Raw genomic sequence first — 27768 nt, forward strand, 5'->3', positions numbered from 1 at the left:
ACCGTGATCACATACGGCCCTGCTAGAACCGCAGCCTGGGGTGCACTGGCGCTGCAGAGGGCAGGGCCCGGGGCTCTGGCAGGGGCTGCCTCCCCCCGGGTGCCTGTAGCGGCGGGGCCGTCACTGCATCAGCCCTGGTTGTGCCATGGGAGCCGTGCCCGTGGGCCGAGTGTGTGGTCGTGCAGCTACCAGATGGTAGGTGTGCTGCAAACACCGTGTAAGCAGCCTCGCTGCTCCTTGCATTAGGGGTGCTGTTGCACCCTGCACATCTGCGAGCAAGCCAGATGGTTTTCCAGCTATGAATTGGCAGGGCAGAGAGAAATGGGATTAGCCGTTAAGACTTTCTTCAATGAGTAAATGTAACACATGTATTAACACAGAGATCTGCAGTATGGCTCTGTGCTGACTGTTGACCTCTGCCCCTGGGTGAAAGGGTATGGTGGAGGCCATCGTGCTGCCCCCATGGCTGCTTTGCCTGCTAGGTCCCAGCAGCACTCTAACCTCCATCCCTTCTATTCAAGCACAGTCACTCCCCATAACTCTGTTCTGGTCTGTTCAGACACTGCCCACCATGTGCTCTTCAGTCTGTTCCTTTGTCTTGGCATGTAGCTCCGCCGTGTGACCAGCCCTCAGACAAGCACCACAGCTTTGGCTGAGTGGTTTACAGGAGGAGCAAGGCTGGTGGCTGGGGGAAAAGGAGGCAGTGGGCATGCCCTGCCTGCTGCTTGGCTGCAAAGTGACAGCAGGCAGCAGTGTGGGGTGCAGCAGCAGAGGAAAATGAGTGATAAGGGCTGCGCAACCTGCTGCTGTGTGAGTAACACTTGATAAGAGCCAGGGCAGCAGAGTCCCCAGTGAAGCCTTTCAGGACAGAAACCTTCTCCCTCCCTTCCCTCTGTGAGAGCTCCCACCTGTTGCACTTCCCACATACATCTCTTAGGAAGAGTTTCCCATGTGCCTTGTACAGTCTGTAGAGCAAGAGTGTCACTTTCAGGGGGCAGTTCTCATCTAAGGCAGTTATTTTAGTGAAGGAAAGATTGCCTTCTGCTCTCCAGTGACTGTAGAGGAAGCATGGAAGACTAGGTCAGACCAGACACTTAAGTTTCAGTCTGATGAATTAGGGTGATGAACCACAGCATTATCTATTTTACATGTAAGGCTTTACATGTTTACTTTTATAAAAACCTATGTATAGTAAGCATGATAGGACTGCTACTTTAAGCAATGGAAAGGTATGGTGTGGTCTGCTTAGAAAATTGATTCTTTAGCTCACTAGTTTGCATGTATCTGCATCTAAATATGAAGCTAGCTAGAAAATCTGCTAAGTAATGTTGTCTTCCTGAAAAACACATTAATTCAGCCAACTTGCTGAATTTATGCAGTTGGTGGCATAGTTTAAACATACACAGAACTGTGTCTGTACCCTTCAGTCTCATACCTCTATCAGCTGGAAACCTGTAAACCCTTATTCTGTAAAAATACCATTTCCCCAAAAATAAGACAGGGTCTTACATTAATTTTTGCTCCAAAACTTACTATTTTTTTACATGTATAATAATTATCATGTTTATATATAAGCATGGGTTAAATGCTTTAAATAATATTAAATACTTTCAAAATTTTAAGCAGCTTGCTTTGTACCTTTATATATTTCTACATAGTGGACCAAATAGAGCCATCACATAACTACTGGCAAGTGCTGCCATAATTGGCGCTGCTTTCTCTTGCACCAAGGGCTGAGTTTGGGCCGGTTATCCCCGTACAATAGTTTCACTTAATGTGAAAGACTTGACCCACATTTCAGACTAAAGGAATAAGATTAAAATTCTGAGGCTTGTTGCCATAGTTACTTGAAACCTATTGTTAAAAAAAGGGAGAAGGGAGAGAGAAGGAGAAAAAGTAGGAAGAGAGCAATACCATGGTCAGGGTCAGGCCATGTGATAGAGAGGCAGTGATCTTGAAGGAGCAGGACCTCGGTGATGACACTAAGAGCAGGTTATCCAGGAAGCCCATAGTTCTGCCTTCTGGTTCCCATTGGGTTGGTTCTATGGACATTGGTTATTTATAAGTGGTTACCACAGCAACTAAATGCAACACAGTGGCAGCTATCAGATCAGCAAAAGCAGACAGGGATTGGGTAGGGAGGGACAGACTTGGCCCTCATTTAATAAAGAAATTGCCTCAGTTTAGATCACCAGACTGCTTGCTTTTCCACTTGACAAAAGACAGTGAAACTTGCAGCAATGTCTTACTCAACCAGAACAAACTTTTTAAGTTCTGCATAAGATGACAGCAGAAATACTCTAGCTTTATAGAAGCAGAACTGCAGACATATTACATTAGGTAGTTAGCACTGTTCTTCTCCAAAAGCAGACAGGATCAAAGTATCTTGTGAGACACAGGCAGAAAACCTGAGAGCTGATAATATATGAAAGAGTCACAAGGACAGTTACCATTTAATATTGTTGACAGTCTGCCATGTTAGCATGAATAAACCAGCCTTATTCATAAAGGGCTTCTTTTCTTATAATTGGCATGTAAAGCAATAACATGTGTCTGCCAGTAAATACAGATTCACATACACTAGAAACATCCACAGCTAAGTAAATGCATGTAACTGCTCTAGATATTAGTTAGGCCATAATGCATTTAGCATCTGCATTCAAGAACGGAACACTGGAGTAGCTGGAAGACTGCCCTGTCCTAATCCAGGACTGCATTTTCTAAACACTTCTGTGTTAAAACCTGTCTTGAACCCAGTGAACAAACCCTCTCTTGCTGCCTGCTCAGTCTGTAACCTTATTGAGACTTTCATCCTTCTCCCCCGCCCCTTCAAAGTCCTCTGCATTGCTGTTCTTGCTCAGATGGCACCATTGTGCTTTGTATTGAGGACAAGATAACCCATACCACTATGGAGAACTACATTTTACTAGGAATTTGTTTTCTCTGAGAGCTGGTAGATTTATTTGCAGAGCCCTGGCTAAAGGGAGTTTTTTGCTGATTTTAGAGTAGGGAGAACTCACTTCTGCATACAGAAGTATTAGAAGCAAAACAAACAAAAAGAATATATACCATACACAGCAGCATTAGCTGAAATTATGTAGCATGAGACACTTGTGGAAGGTTGAACAAAATTCAGTATAGGTAGCTGTTCTTACCCTCATTAAAGAAGCCTTCCAAGTAATTTCTTCTGTTTTGACTCCATTATGGTTACTGCTTTTTTTGCTATTTATTATTGTGCTACCAAATGACCTCCACATTTTAATCATAAATCAGCAAGCTTCCAGACACCTATTCTTGCAACAACAGAAAAGATTGTGAGCTACTGTAATGCCACAGTAAGTTATTGTGTGTTTTCCCTTTAAGAAGTGGGTCAAGAGATCAAGCTCAAACTAGGGGAAGATGGGGAACAACAGAGACTGAGGGCTTAGCTGGTACTGTTTCCCACTTGAGTCCCCGAGGGCATCACATTCTCTAACAGCAGCACTTGCTCAGGAAGGTGAGAAATTCTTTTCTCTTTGAACAAGAAAGAAAGCAGGACCAGCCACAGCAGCAGGACAGGAATGGCTATGTGGTTCCCAGTCTTGCTGTGGTTGTGGAACAGGAACAGTATGCACAGGACAGTGTGTGGGACCAGAGCAGCACCAATTTCCAGTGGAACTGAAAAGTTATTAGGATTAACGGAAGCAGTGGAATTAAAAACAAATACCTATTCCAGAACAACAGCATGTAGAAACAAGCCTTCTAGTCTTAAGTCAAATGCAAATACTGAGCTCTAATTTTGCATTATTATTAAACAGTTAAGCTGGCATAAACCAATTATTTTATCCAATGCTATCTGAATTAGAAAAAAAAGGCAAGTCGTTAGCTCCATTAAGGTATTCAGACTCAAGAACATAAAAGTCTTCAGCATCTCTTTAAAATGTTCTATTTTGGGTTGCCACAGCACCATCTCAAAATGGCCATATGCCAACATGTCTCAGGATTCTGTGCTAGAGAAACTGGGTGCAGATTGACTACACAATTATTTATTGAAACAATTCCTCATTTCTGTTTAAGGTTTGTTTGATGGTATTTTTGTTTCTTCTCTCCTCAAGCACCAGTATTTAAATAGAGAAATAGTAGGTAAATGGCTTGATAAATAACACTCTGAAGGACACCAGTCACAAGCCACTTGGTAGCAGTCTGCCCATACAAAATATTTTGTCACTAGGCGGATTGACAGGCTGTGGAACATCCATTCCAGACCCAAGCTCCCCATCTCAGACTGGGCTTTATCCCTTCAAGTCCCATTAAAGATGCTTTTTTCCACTCCTTCCCCTTTTTGTAGAAGCCCATATGGACTGCAGGAAGCATCACTGGTTTAAAACCTAATCAAAGCACATCAGAGCGCACTTTCCACCTGCAATTCACTCTTGTGCTATTCCAGTATGAAAGAACTTGAGCTTTGTCACAGTGAACAGATAGGAGGAAGAAAAGAGAAAGGCAGACAAACACATGAGAAAATACAGTGCAGGCAACTATCAGCAAAATCAAGGACAATAAAAATCTTGTAAATGGTATTCCCTAGTTATGGAAGCTAAGACAATCAACAGCTAGTGAACAGTGCTGAAAGCACTGAGTGAGAGTACAGTACTCCAGTAAGCTTTGCTCAAGAGCAGCCCAAAACACTACATTTCATAACTATGAAGATCAGACTCACCTATAAGTTATTTTATCTCCAGAAACAAGATAAACTATAAGGTGCTAAACTATAAGGTAACTATACTTACTGCTTGTATCTCAGTACTCATTTATACAGAAGTTTAAGGCTTTGTTTATTCCAAGAGACAGGGAAGCAAAGAAGATGACTACTTTTGTGACAAGACAGCAGTACTGAAGGAGCAGCTTTATGGATTAACTTTTCTCAAGCAATGAGTAGCAGTCAGTACTAGTTTTATCTATCCAGTAGGACATGCCCTATAAACCTCTTTCTTGTACACCTGTTAACAAAATTTAGCCATCATGTAATAGGGAACACAATATCAGCCCAGGATTAAAGCAGGTCTTTTAATTGACTAGCTTGTAATTGCTAGAAGACAATATATAATATTTACTCAGCTGCATAGTGAGAGCCTATTTGACCCTGCCTACCATGACTGAGAATGAATATTCCTGCTAAGTACCCACACCCCTTTTTCCTTGGCCAAGGCAGAGAAAGAAGTGCTAGGTATTAGAATTGAGAGGACAGTTGTCTGAAATCAGTACATACAAAGGATAATACCATTTACTTTTCCAGCCTGTTTTTCTTCATGTTATTACATTAATAGAATTACACTCCATGCTAAAATTTCACTTCAGGATCTGGTATCACAATATAATAAACAAAACTTTTCAAAATGTTGAAGGGATTTGCCATTTGGGACATGTTTATTGTTCAAAACCACTGCACTGAAAATCCATCACATACATTCTTTGTCATCTGTATCTTTACATCAATGTAATTTTCAGGCAGGTCATGCAGGAAAACCACTCTCCCAATGAAGTCAAAAACTACTGAAAGGCACCTTGTGTCCTTCAGATCTTAGGCTCCAGACAAGTCAAGTTTTTGCCTGTATAAGGATTACATACACCTGGAACAACTCAACCAATAGGAAAAAAAAAAAGTAAAATCCATTTAGAACTTCTTAAAGAACAGTATTAGACTTCATTGTCTTCCTTCAATCGGTGCTATTATTTTGTTTTTCCAAGTCTTCTTTAAATAATGTGTGACTCAAAAAGGTATATTAATGAAGTCTCCTTATTGAGACAAGGCATGCAATAAGGGAAGAGGGAAAGCTGATCACTTCCAGCCTGCCTATCTACACATTTGTTCCTGTAGGTTAGCAAGTCACTGCCTGAGTTAAAAAGGAGGCAGAATAGGAACAAATGCACCCCGGTTAAATGGCTTTTAAGAACGTTAATACATAGAACAATGATACCAACTACAGTTCTGCTTACTGGCCTCTGTTCATGTTGATCTGAAAATAAGTTTTGTCAAACCATCATGGGCCACTTTTAGACTGTTAGATTAAAAAAAGTTGGCTTTCAAATATTGCTTGTTATTTGTATGACTAACTCTTTATAAAAACAGTAGTTACTAAGGACCTGTAAGGCAGCAAGTCTTTAAATACATTGCTGAATAGTACTTTTCAAAAGGCAAGATAAAAAATTAGTAGGAGGATTCTTGATGGGGTTAGATTCATAACAGGTCTTTGTTTTATCTTTAAATGTTTTATCTGTAGATGGCAAGTCTTCCTTGGTTGTCCCTTGGGATGAACACATTCCCTGGCTTATTTCAAGTTAGATACTTATTTATTCTCCATCCTGCCAAGAGAAGAACAGCTTTTGTAAGAGTGAATATTGAAATGCAATTACTATAAAAAAACTGGGTAAGTATATAACTTTAGGCATGAAGAACATTTGGACAGCAAAGGCAGGTCCACTTGCTGTTTTGCTCGGTCTCATTTTTTTTAATTTATAGTTCAGGAGGCTTCATCTTCCCATTGCTCCACATAGATTTCTTGGAGCAGAAGATAAAAAAAGCCAGAATCCTGACTCCTCAGGATTGCTTGGGGCAGTGTCTGCACTACTTGCTACACAAAGAGGGTGTGAGACTGCTTGCAGTCTGTTTCTCATTCACACTCGGTTGGATCTACCCCATATACAGAACAGTCAGCTTAGAGAGGTTTTGCTTGATTCCTCTTTCAGATGTACCACCTCTTCCCAGTTTTATAGATGTTTCCATCTCAGGAGTTACTTACAGAGACAGACACATGTGGGCTAATCAACATAATACATGAAACAAACCCCAAAATAGCCAGCAGCTGCTGAAAGCCCTGTCTACATCCATGACTATAACAGTTTTCAGCTTTTTCTATGTACACCCCTGAGAAGCTTTAAAGGAGGTACAAGACAACAAGTCATAGTCAGCCTCCTGACAAAAAGCTTGTTAATCTTTGCAAAAGGTATTGAAGTTAAACAAGTTGCACCACAGGTAAAAAGCCACCAGAGTATTCCAAAAACCATCAGTTTGACTTCCCCTTTTTAAAGCGTGACTTGCCTGTATTTGATCAGTCGTGCTCCTTGAGCAAGCTGTGCAACTTCATTAGTGAAATGGCATGCAAAAAGTAGCCAGTTCCTTGGCTGCACTTTGTAGGCAAATCTCATGAAAGTCAAGGAGTAACAACACAGTGCTGCAAAACATAACAGTTATTGTTAGTAGATTATTTAATATCTGCTTTTTATTGAGGCTTAATTTTCATACTAGTGGAATGTAATAAGTATAACGCTTATCACTGCTTTTGATTTTTCCAATAATCCTACAAATTAGCCCACTTTGAGGATCCAATGCAGGAAAATATGTAACAGTGCTAATTTTTGCTACACAAGAAAAATCTGCAGAGCAGCAGCTTTCCACAAAAACTCATTTTCCTCATACACTTTCCTGTGATGAAACTGAAGCCTTTTTAGTTTATTGCCTAAACTATCTCAGCCAGAGAATAAGAGTTAAGCCCAGTGAGACATGGCCTATCTTGTACAATTCTGACAATTTCTAGGACAGAGTATTTTTAAACACACTAATTACTTACAGTTCTTATTGGGAACATTCTAAAATGGACATTAAGGGAAAAGAAGTTTCCATCCCCAGGAAACCATGAACATTCAGGAGCATAAAGCTTTGTTACCTGCTTTCCAGGAAGACAAGAAAATTGTAATCTACTCTCCTGCCATAAGTGCATATAAATACAAGAAATTACAACTTGAGTCACTAGTTTTGCAAAGTTCATTTTTAGCTTACTGACAGGCTTAAAGAAAAAAAATATCAGGAAACTAATTGTTCAAGAAAACAGCCTGTTTAAAGGTACAGAGCCTAAAAGATAGGAGCAATCCATTTGTACACACACCGTCATATGTATACTTACTAAAATTTAAAAAGTATCTTAACTTTATGGAGCTGGGTAGCTGCCACCAAAGCGCTATTTGCAAAACTATACTAGAGACTATTAAAACTGGTCTTTCATCCCTAGGAAGCTGTTTAAGAGGCTGAATTAGTCTAAGCAGAACCTACTGAGCATGAGGCTGTAAGTTTCCTTAACCCAACAGTATTTTGCTTTAGGGAGAAGAATTAGTCAGAATTAAGTTATTAACTGAGTTAAGGAAGAGACATAATGCCAAAATTAAGCTAATAAATTAAAGCTATGAGATTTATAATCCTAGAGAAGTATCTGAACAATGAAATACAGACATAGTCATCTAGACAAAAGCTATACGTGTTCCAAAAAAGGTGGAAAAAATACTGCTTATGCATTTAAAAATAAATTCTCACAATATTCCATTAGAAGTCATACTAGCCTCTCACAGGCAACTACTTTGCAAGGAGTTAACCTCCCTCAGCTGCTTTTTGCACCCTGCAGACCAAGTGTTACCATTTCTTCACTTTGTCACTGTTGCTATTCAAGTCTCACACTATGCACAAGGGATCATTGTTTTTGATACAAAGAATAAAGTTGTGTAGAGATGCATTCTGAACCAGTGTATGCAGTAGTGTAACACCAAAAGACCAATACTTTAGGAGTGTGTCTGGTGATTGAAACTGCTCAAGACCCACCTCCCTCCCCAAGAATTACTAGAAAGCCCTCTGAAAGAAAGCTCTGCAGCTTTTCAGTACCTCAATTTTTAAGTGGCCTCTAAAGTTATATAACAAGATATTTGATATCTGTATCTGCTTTGATCACAACTTTGCAAGCAACTAAAGCAACTAAGCAACAACTAAAAACATATCACCTCCTGAAGGACAGGATCTGTGTTCTGTAGTCAGTTTACTGACAAGAAGTTTGTCTCAGGTCTTACCAAATGTCATTCGGCCACTAATGATTTCTGGAGATTTCTTCATGTCATTAAAAGCAGCAATAGGAAGTCCCCAGTTGGCAACTGGACCCCAAAAGTGCTGTAAAGAGGCAAAAAAATAAGGTTATACAGAAACTCAGACTTCCTGCAATATTCATACAGGCTCCCTTAGCCATGCAAAGCTTCAGAGGATGGGATTAAGGGTAAAATTCCAAGTTAAGGCAGAGACTACTGTTGATGTAAGGGAGAAAAACTAAACCCTTCTTTTAGCAGGATCTAGTCTTCAGGAGGGAAGGAAAAGGAACCCACTCTGCATCTTCTTGCAACTGGAAAGGAACTATTGTGTTAAAAAACAGCTTTGTGTAATTATGCCTCAACCATCATTAAGCAGTCTGATTGGTATAGTCATATAATAACCTCAGTTTTACAGCTCAATTCTGTGCAGAGAATTAGTATTCATCTCTCAAATAAGGCTCCTCAAAAATATAATGAAGCACAAGGACTTGCTGAAGTGAAGAACTGGAACTGTTTTCATGTTATGGTTTGAATGAAGAAATGCTCAGCAAGTGTCTTCTTCCGTGTGCTTCTACCGTCTCTTTGAAATTGTTACCTAGAGCTTCATTTGCAATTGCTGAAACGACTTAGTGACTATCTAAAGCTCAGTGATTAGACAGATAAGAGTAGAGCAGTTAGGCACAGGTGTGTACATAGATAGAAACAGAAACAAAAAGTGGAAAGAATCAAGTCAGAAAACCTGATGAGAGCTCCATTTGATGGGTATCATCTAAGAGACTCCAAACTGAAGCAAATAGTGTCATTAAATCTAATTTCCCCTACTGTTAGAAGTAACAAGGCTTCAGTGGAAAGAACTCTTTCTGCACAAGATGCATGCAGTACTTGGGTCAGCTTCTCCTAATGGGAAACTAAGGATGATCAAAAGTAATTTGGCTAGATACAGCAAGAGACACATTTTGCAACAAAAAAGCTTTGCAGATACCAACTATACCCATTATTTTTATACTTCCCCTAACTATAATACTGCAGATATTACAATGATTTGGAATTGTCAGGGGATGCTTAAGTTTCAAGTTTCTTGCAATTTTAATTCTAAGATACTCTTGCTAGCCTGGATACTAGCTTGTAACACTACAATAAAATTAAGTCACACTTGTTTCCTGCAGATTTGGGTTGCAATACAAGAAAATGAACTAAAAAAAAAGTTGAGATTAAGTTGTACACACTGTTTGGTAGTTCAGCCATAGTGCAATATGTGAAACAATGTAGTATTTACGCAAATGCCTACAGAATGTGCATTTTATCCAAACTCAGATTTATATTAAAAGCATTTTGAAGACTACAATAAAGGCATTTACTATATTCCTACTGATAGGGAAATTGACATCTGTAATGCTTAGAGCCTTCAAGCACATCAGAGAGATTATGGCATTACTGAAAAGAATTGCATAACTACATGGTATTTACATTGTGCAGCTACAGTTAGCATAAAGAAATGTACCTATAATGCCACTTACACACAAGATGTTGCAATAGAACAATAACATTCACAGAAACTGAAGTCAGTACCATACATGATATTGTGTGGCCTTAATGAAGCTATTTAAATAGTTCTAAAGGGCAATAAGACCAGAAACAAAAGTCTAGTCACATAACCATGACTATGTGCACAGTAAGACAGCAAGCACAACCACAGTGAAGCAGATTGCAAAAGGTAACTGGTGAGGCAGTACATGTACTTGGTGAGGCTTTTACAGCCATTTCAGGAATCTCATTTAAACAACTGTAGTTTTAGAAAAATAAATATTTAAGGCTCTAAATGTTTTGATTTTTATGAATCTATGAAACAACTACAGCTTTGAGAGTCTTAGTGGTGACTTCTGTTTTGAAAGGTAAATCAAGTCAACCTGGCATTTTTACTTAATTCACCTGCCATTAGAACATGAACAAATGGTACACTATAGATTAGGGACTGCTTCAGGCTGTACAAGCTGAAGAATCAGCTCCCACCCCAGCAGTGCTGCAGCAGCAACTTTCCTCTTCTGACCAAGGAGGTAGATTTGGAACCTTCCCACCTGAGATGTTTATCAAGTTTTAAGTGCCTCCAGGCATGCAGCCCTTTCAAGTCTCCACACATAAGAATTAAACTACACTACACAGTTTGTCTTTGGTCTACATAGAAGAGCAAGTCTCCCACAACATTATGATTCACAATACTGTGAAATAAAATATCCACTCTCAGTTTCAGTAGTAAACCAAGGCTGAAGGAAAGAAGAGTCTGTAATGTGAGTTACATAGTACCGTTAATTGCCTGAAGTAAAGCTAATTAAAAATAAGACAGAGTTCGGTTATGTACCAGTATTGTTGCTATGCAGAAGAAGGGTCCCAGATTGATCTGATCTCCTTAGCAAAGAGTATCTGAGGGGTGGGGGGAAAATGAAGGCCTGTTAATTTTGTAGTGATTACTTTGCATGGCATTCTGAAGGAGCTAATGTTCGTCCACCCTTAGCCTCAGACTTGTGAATAAATATTACTAGTGCATCACCCCTGGAGGTTCCTAGCATGCTTTTCAGATGCAGGCAAAAAGATAGCAAGTTACTGAAGTTAGGGAGAAAGTCCCCTCCCCTCAAGAAGTCCCCTCCCTTGTCTTACCGTACTGTTTGAGTGGACCATCATTTTCCATTCAGAAAGCACATGGAAGAAAAAAGAAAAGAAAAATGTTCATTTATTTCATAATTGACATGAAGAAGCATACCACAAAGACAGGCAGAAGGCAGGAAATTGCTGTGGCATTAACCTTGATTAATGTAACAGTATTAAAAATGCTGTTTCCTTCAAGAGCTGTCATTGTGACAAGTGTTGGCTGCTCAAGTACCTTTTTCCTAGCAAGATAAAAATCCTGATATGGTCTGTGGAAGACATTCATCCCCTGTAGATTTCAAAGCATCCAAGATCGCACATCAACTAGTTTAAAAGGATGTCAAAAGCAATGAAGGTTTGCCCATTACAAAGCTAAACAGCTACAGCTACTCAGTGGAGGCTTTGAAGAAATCTCTTGGAATTCTTTGTACACCCACATAAGTAGGTCAAACCAAACATAGCCAGAGATGTTACTGTCACTAAGCTCAGGCCAACTGTGGCTGTACCAAAAATGAGCTAATGCATTTTCTGTAATGTAACATGCAATTACACTCTGGTTGTGGATAGGGCTCATTTAAGTGATCATATGGGTACCAATTTATTTACAGAATAAGTTAGCCATCTATGTATGAAAGCTAGACAACAGCTTATCTATAAGATAGTTTGCTATTATACCTTTCAAAATGCCTCAGAACTTTTAAAACTTCTTTTTCTAACAAAGATACTGATAGGACTCAGTTCTGAATTATGACTTACAAGAATCCAGGTACTAACAGGAAGCCTACTGCTGACTGATTGCTGCTCACCTACCACTGCCCCAAGCTGCAGAACACTTCCTAGCAGTCACTTCCCCTCACACTGATTTCCATCTTCTTAGAGAACTGTTTTACAAATAACAGAAACAGTCAGGTCTAGTTAGGAAATTGCACTGGATGTGCATTTCAGTGAGCCTTTGTTACAATCCACAGGCTGGTTCAAGATGCTTTGTTAGGGCATCCTTGACTAGTCTAACAACTTCCTTTGTTTTCTTATTAACTAAACTGCAGCAATAACTGAAATTCACAAGACAAGTGCACACTGCAATTTTTCCATAAAACCTTAACTAAACGAGTTAAAATGGGTCTCCACAAGCAAAGAAAAATCTGGAGGAGATAACTGCTTCCTAACACCACCACAGTTACTTGTGGGAAGTATCTCTCTACTAAAGACTGAAAAGGTAGCTTTTCCAGCTGTATTTCATCCTAATTCTAGTATGAAGTTAGCCTTCATTTTTAAAGTGGAAGTTGTTTTCAGGCAAGCGAAAGCCTAAAATAGAATCAAACTGCTGCTGTTTTAACACAGTAGACAGCTCTGGCTGACTGGAACAATTTTATGCTCCTACAGGAGTGCAGATCAAGGTCATTCAGATGCTTCCAGAAGCAAGCATCCAGCCCCAAATCTCTGCAGCCAATACAGCTGCAACAAATGCACTGTATTTAATAGTAAGGATACCATGGCAAGTGAATGCATCTGTTCCTGAAGTGACACCACTCCAAATTAGGAGTTTCCAAGAACGTTTTGGTTTTTTTTCCAATCCCTTGACAAAGTAAACACTTCGTATTAAACTTCCCAGAACTGTGGACAACAGTTGCTGGATTTACTCATTAATTTCTGTGTAAGTATCTAGACACCAGAAGAGGAACCATCAGCTGATCAATACCATGTTTCTACTACAATGCATTTTAAAAAAGGTGATATTGGGGAAGATTTATTTTTCCAAAGTTTTTGCAGGTGTTTTCTTCATACCAGCAATAAGGATATTAATAGGCCAGAGACAATTCTGCAAATATAGATGAACTGTCACTACTTGCTTCCCCCACACTGCCATCCCCTAAATGGAAAGAGTATTACCCTTCTGCAAGAGGCAGATCGTTTAGTTCTTGGAGCATACAGAACAAAAACCAGCAGGTACTGTGTTCTTCAATCTCTGGCACAAACCAGTAGAGGACTTTTTTAAAAGTTCTTACATCCTTCTGTTTAAAGATTTACTAATGAAGAGAACTAAAGATCAGCTAATTCTATTTATACTACTGATGCTACCTCTTTTGAAGTGCATGTCAATTGAAAGGAAGGTCCTAGACAGCTGACTTCAACATAAGTGCTCAGCCTTTACAGGGAATGAACTATGTATTTCAAAGCCATCTACGTTAACAGGGTCAGTACATTTGCATTACTGCTGAGTCATCAGGAAGACACATTTCAGAAGTGCCCCAAAAGATGGCAGTCTCCATTCCTATTTTTCTATTACCAGAAGATTTTGAGACACGTTGGGATTCATTATGTGATTGAAGTAATTCAGATTACTTCTGAAGAGGATGCCAGAACTTGTCATGAGTGGCCTATAGGCTTTCTCAAGAGAGGAGAAAGCTGTTTTACTAGATATTTTTCAGAAGATATTGTTTTAAATCTTTAGGATAGGAAGTAAGAGGATGACTCAGTTGCCTACTATCAGTGGTTCAGATAATACAACTTCAGTGATATTATAGCTAACATTTTTAGGTTATACAGAAAAAAATTATGCAACTTCAAGTTCACAATGTATAGAGCTACCAACCTTTCATATGCTAGTCAGCTAGTTTTAAATTAACATTACTGCTGCATTTTAAACAAAGCAGGAAAAGTCTACCTATCACTTACAATGCTCGCTTTAAAACATTGAGACATGGTTAGGGTAAATCTATACTTACATGATTTACAGTTACTCAGACCCTGTTAATTACCATTGAAAGAAGCCAAATGTGAAAAACTGGCAACACATTTAATTATTTATGACAGTTTTTAAAGTAATTTATCTTGTTTCTTTGTGCAAGATCCAAAAGCTAACATTTGATGCAATGCAATCCTAATGCCACATATAACCACCTGAGAAGAACAACGTGCATTGATGATGCTTGCTTTCATGTTTTCAAGTTCTGAAGCTGAAACTACTTATTCCGATAGATGTCTGCAAATTCTGATTGCTCCAAGTAATAACAATAGAACACTCAATTCCACCATTTTGGGTAACTTCAGTTATTCTACTTAGGGTTAAGCAATTTAAAACACAACACTGGTATCACAAATAACATCTAAATTCGACCTTCCCCCACAAACAAGTTTAACTTCTATAAAGCCTTGCTTCACTGCGGTGATTAGCTGCTGATTTTCGAAACAGATACCATAGTCTCAGAGCTTTGAGAAAACTCTTAGTCTGTGAGTAAGGCAAGAAGGGAATCTTCTTTAGGAGAGAGTTCTGCAGCCTGGGGAAACAAGAGCCTACAGGAAGGGATGTGAAGAGATATAACTAAAAAAGAACTCCAAGCCAACAACTTAGACACTCATCTCCTAGTAAGACAGGAACAATGCTGAAAGGCCATACCAGATGGAGCAGCTGACTTCAGTCCTTCATGAAAAACCCAGTAACAGAAATATAAATAAGCAGGTAACTTTGTACACAACAAAGCAGAACCCATCCCACAAAAGTATTATCCTGGGGAATGCTCTTTTTAGATAGCTTATTTCAGTACTAGAATTAGGATGAAATACAGCTGGAAAAGCTATCTTTTCAGTCTTTAGTAGAGATACTTCCCACAAGTAACTGTGGTGGTGTTAGGAAGCAGTTGTTATCTCCTCCAGATTTTTCTTTGCTTTTCTAATTAAGAAGCTGATTGCTGTTTCACTGGCCATTTATATGTACCACATGAATTCTGGTACAATAAGCTAAATGTTAGCATTAAAATGCATCTATCAAACTTAAACAGTATCTTCAAAACTTTCAAAAGGAATCCACATAGAGTCCTGCTCTGACCTTTCATCATTTCACTTCAAGGCTATTCTCTTCCTTCTCAGATTTTACTCATCTTTTTGCCTCATGATTTCTGTGGGACTTGATTTTGCAAATGCCAAAAAAAACCCCTTCTGCTTCCCAAGTCTTTATATTACAATCCCTCCCTCCATGTAGGCTTACACCATCTCCTGCTACCTTGACAAAGACTAAGTTTCTCAGATAAACAGATGTCCTCCTACTTGCTTGCTCAACATCAAACATCAGTTGCAATAGATGTAGGTAGAATAGCAAGCAACAGCTATAATGAAAAGTTGCTCAACAACCTTTATTAGAAGCACCCATTTTTATTTGTCTGGTTTTGTCAAACTGCTTGCCAGCCAAGACAACTTCAACCTGCCTACTTGAGACAGTTCCTATATAAAAGCAGTTCAACCAGATTTAAGCAAGTGTGCCACAATTGTATCTTTGAAGCATTCTTGTGATTTCAGTTCAAGGTGCCATACCCCTTAGCACAGCACACAAACTTGAAGCTTGAAAGAAGTATTCAGCTGTCTGGAAGGTGCCCTGAGCCACATTCCCATGAAAGTGTAGCTTTAACAAGCCTCTGAGAAAAGTACCTATTTAAATATCTGAAGACGTTTAAGTAAGTGATCTTAAGACTGCATCTGTCACCAAGCTCGCTTCCGCCCACAACCGAGCAAAGCTCTTTCTGCCCTTGTTGCAGGCAGCAGTCAGAATGTCCGTGCCCCCGGCTCCTGTGGCTGCTGCCACTGCTGCCCCCTCAGCGAGCACCCGCCTGCCGGGGGGCAGCGCTCGGGGCTGGGACAGGCCGCAGGCCATCACAGCCGTCAGAAGGAACGGGAAGGTCACCGAGAGGCGCAGCTGCGGCCGCAGTTTCAAACCGCGTGGCTTCGCTTCAAGGTCAAGCCCGGTCTCCCGGGGGTGGGGCGGGCGTGAGACTGACAGCCCTGACAGCCTCAGGCCTCGCCGCCCTTGGTACCTCCTTGGCATCTCCGGGCCAGCCTCCTCCTCGCCCCGCCCCCCCCCCCCCCCCCCAACCGCTGGCGAGAACGAGCCCGGCAGAGGCCATAAAAATCACAGAATATTCCGAGTTGGAAAGGACCCACAAGGATCATCAAGCCCAGCTCCTGCCCCTGCATATGACAACCCGCAGTTCACACCGTGTGTCTGAGGGCATTGTCCAGTCTCTTCTTGAACACCGTCAGGCTCGGGGCCGTGACACCTCCCTGGGGAGCCTGTGCCTGTGCTCCAGCACCCTCTGGGTGAAGAACCTTTTCCTGATGTCCAACCCAAACCTCCCCTGGCACATCTTCCTGATACTCCCTCAGGTTCTGTCACTGGTCACTAAAGAGAAGAGTTCGGTGCCTGCCCTTCCTCCTCCTGTCAGGCAGCCGCAGACACCGCCGTCCCAAGCGCCCCGAGACTGAGTGGACGGGCGGTTGGGGAAGGGACGCCCGGTCCCTCAGCCTCCTCGGTCAGCGAGGAGCGGCCCCCGAGGCACAGGTGGGTGCGGCAACTGGCGACGGCCCCCGCCCGGCGCTCACCTCATCAAGTAGTCCCTGAAATCCTTGCTGCGCAAATAGTCCACGGCCTTGCGGACCACCGACCCCGCCATGGCGGCCCTCGGCGGCAGGAACGCCCAGCCCACCCGCCTCGCGCACCGACGCTACCGGCGCCGCTGACAATTCCTTCGCGCCGCCGCCCGGCGCCCACTTTACGGCAGCGCACGCACCACCGCCCACTCCGTCAGAAGGGCGCTCTCGGCGCCTATTGGTCGCGGCGGCCCCGCCTCCCTCCTCACGCGCCTCGAAACCGAAGAGCTGGTTGTGGGGAAGGGGAAAGGCAGGCTGCCGTAAACCAAGGCGGCGGGAGCGGGGGGGGGGGACAAATTGTCGCAAAGCGCGACGAGGAGTCGCCATCGGCTGGGCTGCCGGCATTCCTCTGCAGCCTGCAGATGGGAGCCGCGCGGCGGCTTTGCCAGCCGCCATTGGCCGCAGGACGGCGGCTTGTGGTTTCCCATTGGCCGCTGAGGGGCGCATCCCGCCCACCCCGCCACGGTGTCTCGCTCTGCCCCTATCAGTGGCGCGTGTCAGGGGCGCCGGGGGGGCCGGGCGGGCAACGGTCGTTGCCGGGCTGCAGGCGGGGTGTGCGGTGTCCGGGCGGGGTGTGCGGTATCCGAGCGGGGTGTGCGGCCGCAGCCCCCGGCACGCTCTGCCCGTGTGCTGCCGCTCAGACGCCCGTTGCCCCCGGCCTGCGTGGGGTCGGCCTTGTGCAGGGCGGGTGCCCGTTCAGGGCCGGTGCCGAGCAGCGCCGGTCTCGGCAGTTAAATCCGTGAGGACGGGGCGGAATGGGGTCCCTCGTCAGCTGCTGCCAGTCCAACGGCAGACTTGAGTCTGCCTCGCCGTTCGCCTTCAGCCGGAGCCCCGCGGGAGGTGAAGGGGCGAGTCTCTGCTTCCTCTCCAACGAACGGTGTTTTCCTCATGGTGGCTGAGATGGCCGAAGAAACAAAAATATGTCAATCGCGCATGGAGCAGAAGTATGAGGTCCCACAGTAGTTTTTTCAGTGATTTTTTTTTTTTTTTTTTTTTTTTTAATATAAATCCTATGAGGTTTTGAAGAGTCCAGGGCCTTGAATTTTTGGAGTTGTGAGTACAGGGTTATGACAGAGCACTGCAACAGTTCAACCTTTACCTCTGTACCTGGAGTGTTACAAGATCACATTTCTTTGTAGTACTTTCTATTTCATACCTGAGCAGAGGTTGCTTATTTAGAAGGGAAGATAAACTCTAAGCCTACTAATACCATCTTCATAAAATTTGGGCCGTACAAACAAACACCTACATGTGAATTACTTCTTTTATCTTTGCTCAGTGCGCTAGAGATAGTGAAAATTGGTGGTTATCTCTTCTGCCTTCCAAAGACTTGCAGCCTCAGTTTTTACAGTCTAGAACTGGGCTGAGAGTGCAGCCTGGGACATACATACACTGCCAGAAGTCCTGGAGGCCACAGCTGCTTCATTTCCTTCTGATTCCCTCTTCCCTGCAGGATCTTGGGTTAAAAAAAAAGAAAGAGCTCTGCACCGTCCTTCTGATTGCTTGCTCAGAGAGCAGCAGGTTTGCATTGTGTATAGACAGCCTCTCCTTTGTCTGCAGCATATGACGTGACACCCCACAACCACCCCCAGCTTTTCTGTCTGGGGGAAGGAGTTTTAATCCCTTTGGTATAGTGCATTATGGAAAGCCAAAATGCAGCCCAACGTATTTCTGTGGCCTTTTTAGCCTCCTCATTTAAAAACAGCAATGTGAATCTGAACGAGGTCTCAAAGAATCATTTTTTCTAGTTGATTCAACTTCCACCAACAGAAGCAAGGTCTATGGAAATAATTTCCAAAATATATTTTCCACAAAATATATATTCCACATATCCTATATGGCCAGGCTCAGTCACTAATATTGTAGCTGCAGTTTTACCTAGAGGTATAGCCTGATTCTCCTTTACTGAAAATTCACCAGTTTTTTTTTTCTTGAATCTATGTATGGAGAAAAGAAAAAAAACCTCTTTTGTCTTCATTGGAAGGCATTGTTCTTTCAGCATTTTCTCACAGGCTATACCTTTTAAATCTTTTAACCTTTGCCTTACCCCATTTTTGTTCACAGCTTTTTTAAGGCATAGCCCTGTCAAAGGTCATAATGTCTCAGTCAAAGCCTTGCCAGCAGAGCAGTGCCCTTCTCTAGTTTTGAGAGCATCCAACTTTGTTTTTGAAGTAGTTAATGGAAAAATCATTAGCTAGAAATGTGCCCAGAAGAAACCAGTCACATGTGACAGGCCCCACCAGTTACACAACAAAAGCAGCTAGCAATGATTTGAAGTTTCGTTTCGCTGCAGTTCTGTATGTATTTATAGTGGTTTTATTTGCATACGACTTCTTAGGTTTCTTATAAGGATATCAAAAGCCATACAAAAGACCCCTTCAATTTATCCACTTCCCTTTTAACCCTTTAGCCTGTTCAATAGTGAAATTTGACTGGATTTGCCATGAGTTGCTCCTGACAAGTCCATGTTAGGTGTGCTTTTAAGCATGTTGTTCCTTGAGTGAACATTATCTGTTTGTTTAGTAAATTATTCTAGCAATTTTTGGGGAATATCAGAATTAGGCAAATAGACTTGTAATTTGCTAGGTTGTTGTTAACCCCTTCTCTTCAAACACGTGCTCTTCTCCAGTGCTAGACTGCCCTGTCCTCTCCATGAGCTGGAGGATAATCACCAATTAGGTCCTGCCACACATTTTTTCTAAAATACATTTCATCTGTTCTTTTCCTGGTCTGAACTATGCTTTTATCAATTTTTCACGCTGAATTTAGACCTATTTTGATTTATTTTTATAATACTTCTTCCCTTACCTGTTGTGGACTCTTTCTGCATTAATACATGACTACAATTTATTTTCTTTTAATTTCTAATGCTTTTATCAAACTTTAGTTGTCTTTTATGTTCCATGATAGTTGAAACTGATTTCATGCCTTAACTTTTCTGATTCTATCTGCAGGCTGACACCATTTCTTTATTTTCAGCTATTCATATGTCCTTTTGTCTATTTACTATATGTTCGCTTTTGATTTTTAGGTGCTTGTGAATAAGCCAAGCCCCATATGTCTAAGGATGGCTCCTATGTTTCTTCCAGTCAGAACAGGTAATTGTACCTGGTTTGGTCTTCAAAGAGACAGAACCCCTGCAGTCTTTTATCCCTTAAATTATCTTCACAAAATCCCTACCTGCCATTTCCTGGGATTTTTTTTCCTGGAATTCCTGTTGCTTTTGCTTATCATTAGCCTTGTGCCTCTGATTATCAAGCCGGTACGCTTGAATTCCCTTCCTTGTATTTAGCAGGTAGACTCTAGGGTTGTCCAGTAGTTACTCTACATGAGATGCTCTCTAAAAACAGAGGCTTTATGTAGATACTTCTTCTGCAGCTCATCATCCCTTGCTACCAGCATACATCTGCACTCTCCTGAACTGCTGCCTGCAGCTGGGCGGGATGGAGAAGAGCATCCCTGGCTCCTTCAGCCTTGGTTCCACAACTCCTCAGTACTACCACACCTAGCGCTGGCATTTTTGGCCACAAGGACAGGTACCTAAGGTAGCCAAGGCTGGGTGAGCCTTAGTAATTTTTCACAGTATCTTGAATTTTGTCTCTGTGAGCAGGTGAGCTGTTGGATGATGGGCCTGTTTAGCAAATGAATACTGTGTCTCCCCCAGCAGGGAGTCTTCATATCCAACATTCCCCATTTCTCTGTCCAGCTGTGGGAGAGGTATGGCCCTTCCAGTTCCCCACATCCCAGAACTGTAGATCAGGACTTGACTTCAGATCCAGCTGTTGAGTAAAGCAGTAGAGCAGTCTGCAATTATTCTCCTTTTAGGTCATCTCTTTCTTCCTCTTCACATGCCTTTGCAGGCACATGCATGTCCCCATCAGGGAAAGAGTGATGTACTACCTGTCTAGCAATAAAACCAGTGAAGAGAAATGTGTTACAGACATTGCAGAACAATCTACTTGTGCTATGCAGTAGTTATGCTTCTGGCATAAGACATGAAGTCAGTTCTAAAGGATGTATCTGATATAACTGTTAACAAACATCTGCAGGAGAAAATGATGTTACCTTTTCTCAGCTGTGAAAGGAACTGCAGGAAAACATTATTTGGAGTGTTGTATGACAGACAAGGGAGCAACAATTAAACAAGATGTTCAAGAAACTATGTCCTCAGGACAGAGGTAGTTATTATTTCCCTGCTGTTGCAGAAAAATAGGAAGAGAAGATGTATTGCTATAACAACCTCCTTATACCTTGTAATGAAATAGCTGTTCATTAAAGCGGACACAAAACATCTGGTAGGTAGATGAGAAGATTGAGTAGAGCCATTGACTATGACATTTAGTCAGCCATCAATATCAAATGGACCCAAGCAAGAGCACAGTTTGATGTGACACTTACATTTATCTTTGATTACAGATTTATTATCCCTAGGTGATGGCACGATGTTTGAGGAGTTTTATTCCATGCGGAGCACACAGCAGTAACGAAGTAGATTGAACACCTGAGAATACAAACTCGGGAAGCTGCCTTATGTAAATAATGAACAATCTCTGTAAACTGCATGGTCAGCCCTGACATGTTTGTAGAGATATCCTAGTAGAAATATGAATTTAGTATGATATTAGTCTAAAGAAGACTGAAATAAATGCATAACAACTAAATCACTCTAGAAGGAGCTAAAATGCAGAAATACTTTTCTCAGTGCTGAAAAATAGAACAACTAAGCAAGTAGCAGTTCTGAAACTGACTGAGGAGCTGGCACACCATCACACAAGATCAGCATGTATAATTTGTGAAATTAATAGTTTCTATGTAAAATCTGATCAGTTAGGATAAATTATTACATTATAGAGCTAGAGGCATTTCATCATCTGCAGTTCTCAGTAGGATCTGGAGTAGGATCAAGCATCAAAACAAAAACATGTATTTCCAGCTGAAGACCTGCAAATAAGGCAATGGCGTAATATTTATAAAACCACAAGAAAAACTCAGACTCTCCTCTGTTAATGGCCAGAGGAACACTACATTACAGGAATTATAATGGACAAAGTCAATAAGTGAAAAGTAAAATAGATGCAAAATGGATCTGGAAAAAAATTGGATTGCTGAGACATAAATACTGGCAAATTAGCAGCTACTGCAATTAACAATCATCGTTGGCAAGCCAAACAACACCTGGGCAGCAGGAACTGAAGTGAGAGGTGCTACCTGTAACAAAGAAAAAGTATTTTGTCAGCATAGAAGACAGCATTCCAGACAATTGTTGCAATTATCACTGCTTCTCCCTGCCTTACACGCAGAAAGGCCTGCCTGTCATGATTAGATTACAGTCGGGTGGGTCTGAAGCTTTTGCTAACTTAGTTTTTCCTGTTATCTGAAACTCTACATGTAGGAGTCACACAAGCTCTGGCCCAACATGGTCTACAGCATATGTGCATAGGAAACAGATAGCCCTGTGCTCTGAAAAGCATATAATGCCTGAAGTCAGGGAAGCAGAGAGCAACGCTCTGGCAGAGCGGTGCTCGGGTGTGCAGTGGGGCTGTGTGGGTGCAGTCCCTGCGTGCCCAGGACATGGCCTGGCTGAGCTGGGGCCACTGCTGCAGGGTGAGAGCAGCACCCCACTGCTGGGCTGGCTACAAGCTCCAGGCCCTGAGAGTTGGGGAACAGACAAAACCAACCCAAACCAACAAACAAAACCCCACCCCAAACCAGTATCTTCACCTATTTAAGCTTACAGTACAACTGTTCCTAAGGGTGTGTTTTCTCACCACAGTGGTGATGGCTATATCCTCCTGTGTTTTTACTGTCATGAAGACTGAATGAATTTCAAGTGTTTTAAGATCTTTTTTCTGGGCTGAAGCTCATCTCTACAGTTTACATATTTAATAATGCGTCAAATGAAATTATTTTAGATTCTTTTTTTAAATATAACACCATATTGCTAGGGCTGTTTAAAATAAATGAGTATTTACAACACGGGGAAAAAATCCAATTAATGGGTTTATTCACAAGTTACTTATATTTCCAGTTGGTAATGCAGATATAGATGCTGGGCTACAAGAGCATAGTGATTAAAATAGACCTTTATAACAGTATTTGGCATTTAACTTATAAAATTTTCTTAAGTAAAGAAATTATTATAATAAATGATCGCTTTTTAATAATCATGCCCCCACATCCATGTGAGAAGAAGCACCAGCTGCTGTTTCTGGTATTACACCACTGCATTGCTGGTATCCTTGAAGCAATTGTTGATGATTATCTTGTTTGGGAAGGAAGGGATGAGGCTGCTTGTTCAGTCAGGTGAACTCTGTACTTTATATTGCTAAATCGGGTCAGCTGGGGTTAGAGAGCCTCTTATTGTAACACCGCCTTACAAAATTCTCCTCTACTCAGTTAGGAAAGTATTCTTTTACAGTTAAATGGCATATATGCAATTGCTCTAATTTTTACCTCCAGAGTAGGAGGGCTGGTAGTGCTTACTTGACAGGCCGCACCTCCTAGCAGGTGTTGAAGTGGGCTGCAACACAGGCTTGGTTTCCTCACTATGGAAAACCTGCCTTGGCAATGAATCCAAAAGGATTTTTAAAATGTATAAATAGTTTTCTATTCTATTTTGAAAAACTATTTCCTTTTTCTGCATAAGGAGGATCAATGATGTGGCATGAACATCTCAAGTAAGGTTTTGAGGAGGCTTACTTCTTCCACTACTGTCTTGCAAAGTGTGTGCTGAAACCCTTGTATTGCTTGAGGAGAGATAGTCACAGGTTTTCTCCAAAGTTTTCTGTGTCCCTCTTAAAGTGTTTTATACAAAAAAATGTCACACGGGTTTAAGGAAGAGCCTAAAATCAAGGTTCTGACTGATGGCAGAAAGTGAAGGGGTCGAAGTTGAAACACACTGTTAATTAATGACAGTCATTTTAGCTATGTAAGCCTTTCTCAGGACTCACGGGCCTTCATTGAGATGAATAAATATAATCTTAGTAGAATATGACAAAAATATAGGCTCCTGGCATGTTTCCGTACTAACATATTCACTTATCATATTTAAATATACTTTTTTCCTGGTACCTTGGCTCTCTCCAGCCTAAATAACCCAAGTGAGGCTGGAGGATGGCCAGGAGTGGGGGGATTGTTCCTGGCAGAAAAGTACAATTCTGTGCTTCTCTCATCTTCCAGACTGTTAAAGAACAACTGCCCAAACTATGGCCACTAGAAAACCTTGAACATAAATATTGGTAGGCTAGATTTAGAAAAAAAAAAAAAGGCAGATTAGCACGCTTAAGCCAGAAAGCCTGATTATACCAGGGCTTACTTTGGTCTAATTACAGTATTGACAGTGGTGTCAAATCTGCTTAAGTTAGGATCAGTCTTTCTGGACTGAGAGTGGACTGAGATTTCTCCCACTCACTGAGTGCCCCTGACTTACAAGAGGAAGCCAAAGGTTGTCTTTGTTCAAATTGGTGATGCATATCCAGGTAGGGACCCTGAAATCACCTTTGGCCTATTTTTTTACCTAAAAGAAACAGTGGAATTTTCAGTAGACTACAGTGGATAAACAAACTGTGGGCATACAAGATGAGTAAGGAAGGTAAACATGCCAAAGTCCCTTCCAAAGCTACAGGGATCAGAGTGAAATAAACAATAGGTCCTGGTGGACTTCTACAAGGCCATTCAGGACTGAACAGGGAGTCATTTGGGTTTAGACAAGTTCTAACAGGAAAAAAACAAGTACTGATTCAAGTGTGTGTACTTTTAAAAAATAGATGCATTTTACTCATGTACCCAAATGTGCACGTGCAAAAGGGAGATGGGTGGTTAAAAACAACTTCCAAAGTCTGTAGTGAGGGTCCTTTTCTTATCAGAAAGATTTGAAATACTGTGCCGCACAGACTTCTGAGGCTATCTTTTGTGTGGGTATTCATCTTTCCAATAAACATTAATGTTAGGTGGTGATGCTACAGCTTCAGTTCATGGGGACTATCTTGTTTTCTACAAGAGATATCTTGTTTTTCACACTGAGAGCCTTATCAGTTAAATACACGAGCCTATATCCAAAAGCCATGCAGCACCTAGCTGCTGAACCTTGGCACCTGGAGCGGGCTGCAGCATCTGCTTGGCGCACCCAGCTTGGCTGTGTGGGTGAGGAGGCAAGGGTGAGCCCTGCCAGCGTGGGAGCCAGACCTTTCGCACTGAGCAGGAAGCTCAACAAAACCTAACCAAGAGGGCACTTGGAGTAGAGATTCTTATTTCTGCCAAGAGTGTCCCTCCTGAAGGCTGTGCAGAAGTACATTTTTACACCCTGTGGAGAGCAGCTCCTTCCTCTCTGTGGAAATCTCAGGACGAGGCAGTGTGATCGTCATCTCTGCATCACGTGAAAACCCTCTGGTCCGAGTACTTGCCAAGAGTGTTGCAGATCAGAGCAGGGAACTCCATTAGCTCCTTCCTCAGACTGGCCTTGGTCAGACCCAGACATCCCACCTCTCAGGAGCATGACACAAGGTTCCAACTGTGTAAGCTCTTGTGAAGGCTCTTTGGGCTAAAAAGAGAGACTGTCACTCTGCAACAGGTCACCCTGACGGGAGTGGCTATGCAGCACTTCCATACTGACAGGCTGCTCAGCACAAATCTCTGCCACATCATACCTCAGGGAAGCTGCTCCAGCAATGTTTGTCACAGAGGTGGAACAACTCTCACTAGATGTGATCTTCAGTGTTTAGGATTTACCAAAACTAGTTCCTGTGGGAATTGCTAACATTTACAATCTTGAAGCTGAGGAGGAAGTGGGGTGGTGTTTCCCCTGGAAAAGCACCTTCTTCCATTGTTGCTATGCATTATTATGAACAGCATTTGCATTTGTTATTGATAATTTACTTCCTGTTTTTCTTCTTTTTTTCTTTAATACTCAGCATACTGTGATTAGGATCTTGCAGCCTCTCTATCTTGGGGTACAAGCTGCATGAAGTCAGTTCACAAGTCATCACTCAGCTCCAGGCCTTGAAAATTTTAATTCAAGGTTTTGTGGTCTAATTTTCACCCTTTTAAAGCTTAATACTGATTGGAGATCTTATTGAAGATTAAAATGTTCTTTGTCTTTTTCTACTGTAAAGTTTCACTCATGTTTGACATCTGCTTGTTTAATGCCCTCCTGTGGTTCACAGGATTAGTACACTAGTAATGCTATTAGCAACCTATTTTGGTTTTAAAGCAGTGAGTTGTTTACTTTTTTTGAGGTAACACCATTTACCCAGTCTTGCTACAAGTTTTAACGATATTGCACCAATGGTGTGAAACAGGGTTTTCTAAATTAACATTATAGATAGTCATAAATATAATAAAATTTCAGAGGAGTATTCTATATTGTTGAAGACAGCAAAGGTTGTCCACATATACCACAGTAAAGATACAGATTTAAACAGAGAAATTGATTATTCCGGTTGTTTGTGACCTAACAATATTCAAATTAATCTCAGGAGTTCATCCATCAATCCGATGGAAACTCGCTGCTGACTACTTGTGGTAGGGTGATATAAATATGTGTCATATTTCAGACAAAAAGAGATCATAATAGAATTTAAATTGATTTCCAGATTACTGAAGACTATTGTCTTCCACTTGCTTCTGTACTAACCTTTTGTCTCTTATGGTGTATCTACTGAAAGTGACTGAGAGGAACAGAAAACCCCTCTTTTGATGGTATTGTTCCGACAAATAACCAGCTTCACTTTTAGAACTGCAGCTGGAGCTGTGTGCACTTTGCACCCAGACATTTGCTCTTTTTTGTGCTCCGATCTGTCTCTCTGTGCTTCCAGAACCTGGGATTTCTCTCCCTATGAAGATTCTTGCAGGCAATAATCAAGTTGTCTCTCTGTCATCTCCAGGCTGAGCTCAACACATCAGGGTGTTTAGTCATCTCCATGGCAGGCGTTTTGTGTTTTTCCCTGCATCTGAACTCTGAACCCACTAAGTATATCCAGTGACATTAGTTGGTGCATTTTAAAAATGGCTCTTGAGGCCTGAATGATGGGGTTTGCATGACATTTTCTTACCTTTAACATATACTGCCTAAACTCTTCTTCCACTTTCCTTTAAAAGCCAGAGATGAAGCGTCCAGCTACATTGATGAAGTTTTTCTTGTAATTCTTATAGATCAATTTTTGAAAGTGTTAAGTGCTTGTTGGTGATACTGGTTGAAAGTATCAAGAATACTTGAAGCACTGTCATTTAAGTACAAGATATGGCCAATGGCAATGGATCATCCCCAGTTAGCCATCCTACTTGAATTGAAGCATAATCTGGAAGAAAGCTTCTGTGACCTAGGGAGCCACCCAGCCTGTCTCAGGCTGTTTTCAGCTGTTCACTGTATCACAGTGGAGATATTCTTGGCTTTATTTGCTATTAACGTTATAAAAACATACCGAGTTTAAAGGTCATGTTAGTGTAAGACCAATGATTTCCGCATGTGTTGGTGAATGTACTAATGTATAACTCACCTTGGTTCAAATGCCAGTGCTGTATTTTTCCTCACAGACTATTGGATGGCAGAAGAACATGGGGCCCCTTGAAGACTTCCTGGAACTGGAGATTGTGCAAGTTGTGTGAATGTGTCTGCTGGATATCTGACATGCGCTTCACAGAAGGTTGCTGTCATTCCTGGGCTTAAGGAAGTAATAACAAATTTGCACTTGAATTGCAGAATAAATAATCCTCACCTTTGCTACAGATGGCAGAAGAACAGAGGTCCAAATAGCAAAAGATCAACACTATCAAGAGTGTTTAAAAGTTGATGGGTCACTTGCTACTTCTCTGTAGTGAAATGGTTATTTCTGT

The 27768-nt window shown here is 41.6% G+C and overlaps 1 protein-coding gene across 1 annotated transcript; it reads right to left on the reverse strand.

The window, feature by feature from the left end:
• Positions 1-5309: 5309 nt before the first annotated feature.
• On the reverse strand, positions 5310-17059 carry MPC1 (mitochondrial pyruvate carrier 1). Its single transcript, XM_080342241.1, has 5 exons — positions 16891-17059; positions 11533-11536; positions 8869-8965; positions 7079-7211; positions 5310-6342 (listed from the first exon to the last, which is right to left on the reverse strand). Exons 1-5 carry the CDS (start codon positions 16959-16961, stop codon positions 6327-6329), a joined length of 321 nt encoding a protein of 106 aa, XP_080198367.1. The 5' UTR covers positions 16962-17059; the 3' UTR covers positions 5310-6326.
• Between the last annotated feature and the right edge of the window lie 10709 nt (positions 17060-27768).

The sequence above is a fragment of the Nesoenas mayeri genome (assembly GCF_963082525.1).
Source record: "Nesoenas mayeri genome assembly, chromosome: 3".
In the NCBI taxonomy this organism is placed as follows: Eukaryota; Metazoa; Chordata; class Aves; order Columbiformes; family Columbidae; genus Nesoenas; species Nesoenas mayeri.

What these genes read in the sequence shown, in the direction of transcription:
- MPC1 (XM_080342241.1), bottom strand. Translation starts at nt 16,961, where the DNA reads ATGGCGGGGTCGGTGGTCCGCAAGGCCGTGGACTATTTGCGCAGCAAG. An exon ending in TAGTGGCCGAATGACATTTG is followed by an intron (nt 7,212 to 8,868) that starts GTAAGACCTGAG and finishes TATGTTTTGCAG; the next exon opens with CACTGTGTTGTTACTCCTTG.